Below are 9,971 nucleotides of genomic sequence, written 5' to 3' on the forward strand. Positions count from 1 at the left end.
ATCCCCTGGTCTCCCAGCTGTGTGCGTCACTCTTTAGTGTCCCCTGGTCTCCCAGCTGTGTGCGTCACTCTTTAGTGTCCCCTGGTCTCCAGCTGTGTGCGTCACTCTTTAGTGTCCCCTGGTCTCCGTTGTGTTCTGAGCTTCTTGCAGCGGTTGGTTTCTGCAGCTTTTAGTAAACGCTGCGCATGTCTCCTCAAGTTGCTGAATGTTCTCTAAAAGCTGCACGTGTTGTCAAGTTGATGAAGATGTTTCTTCTTGAGGAACATTTGTGTTTTCATATCTGCATCGTTTCTGAAGCTGCAGCGTCTTTCTCCTGATGGAAGAGTTTTGGGCGGTTTGAGAACTCTCCATGCTTTTAAAACTGTAATATCACCACAGCACCGTACACCACATGCAGACATGTCTCTTAACGAGGCTCACAAACAAACATCTAAATTATGATTTCCTCATTTTAAGTCTTTGAGCGATTCTGCATCTTTTTTTTACTCATTAGATGTGTTTTTTCTTTGGAAAGGCATAAGGAGCTTGTGCGCACAAAGTCTGAACTTCTGATCCCTCACACTGTAAATGATGACATTCCAGCAACTGTTGGTGGCCAAAATCCAGAAGGCGAAAAAGGAAAAGTTGCACCATTTATTCCCCAAAACATTCCCCACCACGAAGACAGCGATTGGCGTGAACGAGGCGGTAAACGCCACGGTGAGCGTGCCGATGGTTTTGGCCGCTTTGATGTCAGAGAACGTGGGTTTGCTGGTGCTTGGGCTCTCGCTCTCCGCCAGGTGTTTCCTGCGCCTCGAGTGCTGCCGGATGCTGGACATCGAGATCATGTTGATGACCATCGTTGCTCCGAGGAGCGTGAAGTCAAACGCCGGGAAGAGCAGGAGGATGTTGAACGCCTGGATGTTCATCTGCGCGTAGTTACACATCCGGCTGCAGGAGTTGTACTCCAGCGCAATCTCGCTGCTGAAAACCATCGGAGACACCGCCAACAGGAAGCTCCCGACCCAGGAGAGGACGATGAGGATGGTGGTCCTCTTCCTCGTGATCACTGAGTCTTTGTGCAGCGGCTTCAACACGGCGATGCTCCTCTCGATCGTCAGCAGGAAGATGGTTGTGATGGAAACAAAGGTGCAGCCGGCGAAGATGGGCCCAATGATGTTGCACGGGTGGAAACTCAAGTACTTAGAGTTGTACAAAGTCCACTCCAGTGCAGAGTCGGTCACCATGAGGTGGACCTCGGCGTAGATGGAGAGCGGCACCACAAAGACCCCCACTGCCAGATCGGCCACAGCCAGCGATGCCTTCAGGTACCCCTGCGGCGTGTGGAAGTGTTTAGTCCCCAGAACCACAGCCAGAGTCACCAAGTTCCCGAATAAGATGGCGACGACCAGCAGCCCCATGAAGAGCACCAGGATGACTTTGTTGGCCAGCGTGCAGCAGCACACGGTGCAGTGGGCCGGCCCGGACCGGTCCAACAGGGCGGGGGGGGCGCTCTCATTCATCAGGGAAACTGCTGTCCATTATCCACTTCATGACCTGAAATGTAAACAGAGCAAGGGGTCAGAGTTACCTAAACTGGTCGGTTAAATTGTGTGGATGGATGGATGGATGGATGGATGGATGGATGGATGGATGGTTGATGGATGGATGATGGATGGATGATGGATGGATGGATGGATGGATGGATGGATGGATGGATGATGGATGGATGGATGGATGGATGGATGGATGACATCCTATTGCAAAGACTAGAGCACTTAGTTGGCATAAAGGGAACTGCTTTAGGCTGGTTTAGGTCCTATCTATCTGAACGCTCTCAGTTTGTGTGTGTCAACGATGAATCTTCCATGCAAACCAAAGTGAGCCATGGAGTGCCACAGGGCTCAGTGCTTGGACCTATTTTGTTCACATTATATATGCTTCCGTTAGGCAATATTATAAGGAATCATTCTGTACATTTTCATTGTTATGCGGATGATACTCAACTATATTTATCAATCAAGCCTGATGAAATTAATCATCTAAATAAAATTCAAGACTGCCTCAAGGACTTAAAAACGTGGATGACCTTAAACTTTTTGATGTTAAACACGGCCAAAACTGAAGTTATTGTACTCGGCCCAAAGAATCTACGAAACAAACTATCTAAAGATATATTAACTATGGATGGCATTAATTTGGCCTCCAGTGAGACTGTAAGGAATCTTGGTGTTATATTTGATCAGGATTTATCTTTTAACGCCCGCATAAAATCAATCTCAAGCACTGCCTTTTTCCATCTACGTAACATTGCAAAAATCAGGCATATCTTGCCTCAAAACGATGCAGAAAATCTAGTCCATGCATTTGTTACTTCAAGGCTGGATTATTGTAACTCTTTATTATCAGGGTGTACCAAGAAGTCAGTTAAGTCGCTTCAGCTGATTCAAAATGCTGCAGCACGTGTACTAACCAGTTAGGAAAAGGGACCACATTACTCCAGTTTTGTGGAATCAGCTTCCAGTTTGTGTTCGGGCGGCAGACAGCCTATCCGTTTTTAAGAGTACGTTTAAGACCTTCCTTTTTGATCAAGCTTATAGTTGATAAAATAATCGAATAAGAGTGCATTGACGTAGACACGTTGGCATAGATGTAATTTGGTTGTGTGTGTAGACGGTGGAAGCAGGGAGAGGCATATACGTGCCTTGATCCCTGCCGAGTCGACGCACAACTGTTGATTGGTGTCAGTGCCAAAAAACTTTTTAGGAGCAATGCACTCATGGTATAGATGTGGCACATACATCTTAATTCCTAGTCTTTTCCCTCACCCTATCCTAAGGGAGTGCATGTACGTAGACACGTTGTGCCTCTCCACCTCTGTTCCTTACTTCTTACTTGCTATCCCTTTCCCTCACCCTATCCTAGGGGAGTGCATGTGCGTAGACACGTTAGTTTTGCTGCTATAGGCTTAGACTGTCTGTCTGTACCTGTGTACTCTCATGTTCTGAATAACCCAGCTTCCCCCACATTTCTTTTTGGTGTCTATATCTACGCCGGGATCATGAGTCGTGGCTGATCCTGTTGCTGATGTCCTGAGTCCTGGATCCTCTATCCTGAGTTCTGGATCTGAGTCGTGGACTTCGAGTCGTGGCTGAACCTGTCTCTGTGGTCCTGCCTGACTCTCATCATACTACTTCCCTGATGGCTCCCACAGGATTGTTGACATCCTCGTGGATTCATCTTCTTATTATAGACACATGCATTTCCAAACATTTGGTCTACCTATGTTGTAAATGTATTATCTCTTCGATTTACACACGGCATCTATTGCACGTCTGTCCGTCCTGGGAGAGGGATCCCTCCTCTGTTGCTCTCCCTGAGGTTTCTCCCATTTTTCCCTTTAAACTGTGGTTTTTCTCTGGAAGTGTTTCCTTGTATGATGTGAAACGTAAGGACAGAGGGTGTCGTATTGTCATACTGATATTCTGAACAAACTGTGAAGTCCACTGAGACAAATGTAACATTTGTGATATTGGGCTATATAAATAAACATTGATTGATTCATGATAATGGTTGGTTGATGGATGGATGGATGGATGGATGGATGGATGGATGGATGGATGGATGGATGGATGGGTGATAATGGATGGTTGATGGATGGATGGATGGATGATGGATGGATGATGAAGAATGTGTGATAACCGGAGCGATTGACTAGTTGTCGGATGGATAACAGACGGACGGATGGATGACAGTTGGACAACAGTTGGATGACAGCTGACATCATCCTCCGTTCAACAACAACAGCTTTACTTTAAGTCTTATGCGCATTGAGATTGTAAAAATAATTTGGCAAATGAGGAAAATGTAAATGAACATCCTGTTTTTTAAATGTGCTCACATAAGAGGAAACAGATATCCTAACCCTCCTGTCGTTTGGGTCAAATCTGACCGATTTACTGCTATGAAATCCACATCAGGCTATGAACATATGAAATTGCTGCATTCACTTTAATTGAATTTCGAGTTGATTAGTCCACTCTGTAACACCTACTGTGTTCCCGGTCAAATTGACTGCCATAAGAAGTGAATGGGTTACCCTAGATTATATTTAAACATCAGATTTAATGACTACCCCCACAAATCAATTAAAACGTTAATTTTGGAAAACATTTTCTATTGTATTTTCTGTCTATTCTTTGTAAATCCACCACAGGGATTCATGTAAACCAGTAGTCAGACTGTTCACAGCTTACAAGGATGTAAAAATAAATCTGGTGATGATTAATCAGAATCGGAAATAGAATCGCTTTTATTTACCAAGTAGGTTTACACATATGAGGAATCTGCTTTGGTCTAAGTGTGCATTCAGAGGCACAGAAAGAAGAATACGTAACCAATAATAAAAAACGTAAAAACCTTATTTAAATAACAATATACAAATGCAATTAAATTCAAATGTATTTATAGAGCCCAATATCACAAAACACATTTGTCTCAGAGGGCTTCACAAATCAACAAACATGAATGATAATGTAAAAACAACAAACATGAATGATCCTGCACACAAAGTATAATTATGTAGGAAACTTGAGCAGTAAAATATAATGAAATATAACAATAATGGTTTTGTCTTAATGAACAAACAGGAGGGTTTTATGACTGTCAAAATCAATTCATTTTTCCTGAGCTCCACGTTCAAAAGTATATAAACAGACTCAGCTTGGCTTCACTTACTTTGCGTTTTCACCCCCTTGTATATCCACACGGTCCTCCGCACGTGCAGCCGAACCCCCGTGATAAACCCCCCGTGTTCCCCTTCACGAGGAAAGATCCCGGTGTGCAGGATCCGCGGAGAAACGCTCCTCACACCCCGTGTCCCCTCCCACGCATTCCCCCTCTCTCTCAGAGGCTGCTGCAGGAAACCTTCATCACTTTGCGCATGTCTCTCCCTTGAGACGCTAAAAAGCACATATTTCTGTTTTCACACCCGGAGGCGTTCACTTTGTTTTCAAGAGTTCGATTTTTTGAAATAATGCAGAAACAATGATTTTATTCTTTACATTTCGACTGTATTCTCGAAAATAAAGTAAAATATATTCCCCTTTTTAGCCATGAGAGCTTTGTGGCGTTTATGTTCGCCCCCCCCCCCCCTCCTCATGAGCCCTGTTCCCTGTTTATGAGTCTGTGAGTGTCCGTGGTTGATTTGATAAATGTGCGTCAGTCAGGGGATGAAATGTGTTGTGTTGCTGAGGCCTGAGGATGTTGATGAAGTGAATTTGTTCCCATCAAAATGACTGTAACCCCCTCCACTACATCCAGACTGGCTGTTGTAAATGTATTTAAGATCACAAGAAAGTATGAAGACGCTAAAATATCCTTGAATTGTTTTTGCCATAACAACGGTGTGTGAGTTGTAGGAGCTTCGTGTGACCTTTCCTCAAAAACTAAAACACTACAAAAATAATAATAAACCTCTTAACCAATTAATGTATATATAATATCCTGCTTTATATTTTGATAATGTAAATTTGTATTTCCGCATGTATATTTTCCACATGTATATTTTTTACTCTTACTTTTTAATGCTATGTTAATTTTATTTTGATGTTTACATTTTGGATTGTTTATTTCCAGTCTTTTAATTTCTCTTATGTACAATGTCTTGTCTTTTGATGCTGCTGCAACGCAAACATTTCTCAAATTGGGATCAATAAAGTTATTCTTATCTCATCTTATCTCATCTTATCTTATCTTATACTGCATTAAGCGCTCCCTGCAAACAATACACACAAATATAAAAACACATGGACAGTTTCATCCCACAGGACATAGGACTTTAAACACCTGAACTCTGTAAAGAACATCCATAACATTCATCTGTTTGCATCGTGCAAATTATTTATCTATATATCATATTCCATTTACTTTTATATAGACTCTTTTTGCACTATTTATATTTTATTTGTTTTTACTCGCACATCTCAAAACATTCTCTTGCACTATTTTATCTGTTTTATTTGTTCTATGTCCTATATATATATATATATATATATATATATATTCATGTTGCTCTGTTGGGACTTCAGTTTTTCATTGCCTTATCTACACTGTAGCTAGTGTACACATGATGCTAAAGCCTTGAATCTTGAATCAAACATGCTTACAATATTCATTTTTGACAACTAGTGCGGACTAGAGGATAGTAAAGCTTGGTTCACACTGCACCGGAAATACACCCAGGAAGTGTGAACAGTCCTCCAGATTGCACATTTTGCTGATAAACAGAGTGTACAATTCTGTGAGCATGCTGTCTTCAGAACATGTTTAACAAAAGATCCTAATGCTAAGTGGTGTTCCCAGTGTTCCCAATGCCTCGGAGCAGCAGAGCGAGGGTTTCTTTTCCAACGTTACAATAGCTATAGTTAAAACTGCCTTTTCTTATCCTGAAAATGTAAACATTGATTTAACATCCTCAAAAACCTCACCCAAATTGTCCAAACCTTTGTTTAGCTATTGCCTGCATTAATGATAATTAACACAACTTATGCTAATCGTGCAAATTGCCCGACATGCAGGTTAGCACCTGGCAGTTTCTAACAGCTGGAGACCCTGCTATACATTCCTAACATAACACTTTGGGGTCCTGAACAGTTCAGGGTTCACAGCAGGACTCTCTGAGCCAGTAAACAGACTAAGTGTTGCCTCTTCACAAAAAAAGGTTGTTTTTGAAGATATTTTTGATCCTTTTGAAGACGAGGAACACAGGGTATCATTAAAGTGCGGTTCTGCTGATTATTAAAAGAGGATGTGATTTTGAGTTGAAAGCAAATGAAATATCTCACAGAGCGAGGAGCATCAGATGACCTTCGATGAAGCGAAGTTTGGTCTGTTTGAGTTTAATGATCCGAAATAAAGAGCAGGTTTTAAAGGAGAGAGATGATGGATGACAACGCACTCATTTAAATAAAGGATTGTTAATATTCACTATTACTGCGTTCTCTGACACTCAGAAGTTACTGTTTTCATATTTCTACAGGTAACAGCCATTGCAACAGATTGCATTTTAAAAGTCACCCTCCCAATCTTGTGAATAAGAAACAGTATTAACACTGATACAAAAAAAGCAGTTTGTTTGAAGGTCTGTCAGGGAAAGCCATCTCAACAGCATGACAGTTTGACACGCTTCCCACCACCTGTATCTCTACATAAATCACCTGCGTCAACATTGAATGCTGGCAGCTCATGAATAATGCATTGATACGAATCCAACAATTTCTCCATGTGATTATATTATTGTGTAGTGCCGAGAGAAGGGAGACGGAGGCGGTGCATCGGAGGTGCAAATCTCTCTTTATTGGGGAGCAGAAATCGACGTGCTGTCGGGTTGCAGGAAAGAGGAGAAGAGAAAGTGAAAGAGGAGGACACACAGTAGGTACCCCGGAGGTACCGTCAACATATATGTCCGGGCGGAAACAATACCCCCAACCTGTAGTTCCCGGATTGAATTATGTAACCCCAGTGTATGAATCAGTGATCACTACAATTGCATAATAATCTCGTTAAGTGTCAGACTGATACTTACACGTTTAGTTCAGCAGGATAATCTCCACTTATTAACACCACTTTATGATTTCTGAAGTAAAAAGCTAATGTCATGCTATAAAGGAGCTACAGCACGGTCACATGACTTCACGTCACCACCGCTAAGCTAAAGGAGGCTAATGTTGGGCTATAAAGGAGCTACAGCACGGTCACATGACTTCACGTCACCACCGCTAAGCTAAAGGTGGCTAATGTTGGGCTATAAAGGAACTACAGCACGGTCACATGACTTCACGTCACCACCGCTAAGCTAAAGGCGGCTAATGTTGGGCTATAAAGGAACTACAGCACGGTCACATGACTTCACGTCACCACCGCTAAGCTAAAGGCGGCTAATGTTGGGCTATAAAGGAACTACAGCACGGTCACATGACTTCACGTCACCACCGCTAAGCTAAAGGAGGCTAATGTTGGGCTATAAAGGAACTACAGCACTGTCACATGACTTCACGTCACCACCGCTAAGCTAAATGCAGCTAATGTTGGGCTATAAAGGAACTACAGCACGGTCACATGACTTCACGTCACCACCGCTAAGCTAAAGGAGGCTAATGTTGGGCTATAAAGGAACTACAGCACGGTCACATGACTTCACGTCACCACCGCTAAGCTAAAGGTGGCTAATGTTGGGCTATAAAGGAACTACAGCACGGTCACATGACTTCACGTCACCACCACTAAGCTAAAGGCGGCTAATGTTGGGCTATAAAGGAACTACAGCACGGTCACATGACTTCACGTCACCACCGCTAAGCTAAAGGTGGCTAATGTTGGGCTATAAAGGAACTACAGCACGGTCACATGACTTCACGTCACCACGGCTAAGCTAAAGGTGGCTAATGTTGGCCGTGATGACGTTTAGTCGTCTCATTTAGACACTTGTTAGCAACAGCAGTTTTTTAATTCCCCAGTGGGGTATTTACTGACATATTTTATGTCGTAGAATAAAAATATCATCAGCTTGTGTAATAAGCACAGACCATATTTCATGATAACAACCAAAAACACATTCAGAAAACCATAGACTTCCAGATCAGGGGACAGGAAGTCGTAACCTGCACCTCGCTCTCTACTTTGAACTTTTTTAAGCTGACACACATTTAAGTCTATCCTTTGAAAGTAATGCTCCACATTTAAAGTGGGTCATAGAGATCTCATAGATGAACAGAAATGAGACATCGTAGTGAACCTTTATAAAGTTAAACCATTTAATTTCTCTGGGGTTGCAAAGATGAGTCATCAGTTCAAGTACATGCTGCTGCTGTATTTCCATCGAGAGCTCGATTTGCATTTAGAAGAGGAGACAGTCGTCAGGGCGAGCAGGTTTTCCGTGGGCGCCCGGATGGACACTTTAAACGTTGAACCTGCGACCTTTCTGTTACAGCCTCCACTCTCCAGATCGCCAGGACTACAATCAGCGTTGAGTCATTCTTCTTGCTCTTTAACTTGAAGCAGTGCAGCTCACTTTCATTTAATGTCCAGAAACAATTTACTGGAATACATTTTCAACTCTCCTCTTACAACAAATCAGAAATGCTCTGAAAAAACATACAAAGTGATGCACTGCGTTCGTTCCCGTCAATTATTTTATGGCAGGAGGCAATGAGAATATCATCTAGGATATAATCTGTCAAAAATAAATATGTATATGTATTTCCTGTAGTGTGTTATATACTGTAGCTTTCAGTGCATGTCTGCAAAGGGTGAACATTAAACTTTTGAACATTAAAGCATGGAGACATGTCCCAGTAGAGACACTACATACTGATATACACCTGAACATCAGCAGGAGAGGACTCTTTAAAGTAGAGACACTACATACTGATATACACCTGAACATCAGCAGGAGAGGACTCTTTAAAGTAGAGACACTACATACTGATATACACCTGAACATCAGCAGGAGAGGACTCTTTAAAGTACACTACATACTGATAATAAATTAGATATAATATAGGGCTTCTTTCATAGACCGTGTTATTTTTCCCTGTAAACTGCAGCATGTCCTGTCCTGTTCTCAGATCACCTCCTCATGATGCCTTCACTGAGCGTGGGAATAAAAGACTTCCCTGGTTCCATGTCACTTGTTGAAGCTCGTTTGAATGCGTCAGATGGGCGGGTCAAAGATGCTAAGCACACATTCACTCCTGTGAGTAATACATTAAACAGTGAAGACATCTGGCATTTCAAGACTTATATTATACAAAAATAAGACTTATTAAAAAGTAGTGGAGTAAAAGTACACAATTTACCTCTGAATTGTAGTGAAGTGGAAGTACAAAGTAGAATAAAATAGAAATACTCAAGTAAAGTACAAGTACCTCAAATTCTACTTAAGTTCAGTACTTGAGTAATCGTACCAAGTTACTTTACACACCTCCACTGGC

The 9,971-nt window shown here is 42.1% G+C and overlaps 1 protein-coding gene across 1 annotated transcript; it reads right to left on the reverse strand.

Annotated features, from left to right (window-relative positions):
* Positions 1–482: 482 nt before the first annotated feature.
* Positions 483–4,866, reverse strand: LOC117496460 (trace amine-associated receptor 9). The gene is made up of 2 exons (XM_034148136.1): positions 4,717–4,866; positions 483–1,536 (listed from the first exon to the last, which is right to left on the reverse strand). The coding sequence occupies exon 2, from the start codon at positions 1,500–1,502 to the stop codon at positions 483–485; it is 1,020 nt and encodes a 339-aa protein (XP_034004027.1). The 5' UTR covers positions 1,503–1,536; positions 4,717–4,866.
* Positions 4,867–9,971: the final 5,105 nt, after the last annotated feature.

This window comes from Trematomus bernacchii, unplaced genomic scaffold (genome assembly GCF_902827165.1).
Source record: "Trematomus bernacchii unplaced genomic scaffold, fTreBer1.1, whole genome shotgun sequence".
Classification (NCBI taxonomy): domain Eukaryota; kingdom Metazoa; phylum Chordata; class Actinopteri; order Perciformes; family Nototheniidae; genus Trematomus; species Trematomus bernacchii.

Coding starts and splice junctions, on each gene's coding strand:
- LOC117496460 (XM_034148136.1), bottom strand. CDS start 1,502: ATGAATGAGAGCGCCCCCCCCGCCCTGTTGGACCGGTCCGGGCCGGCC.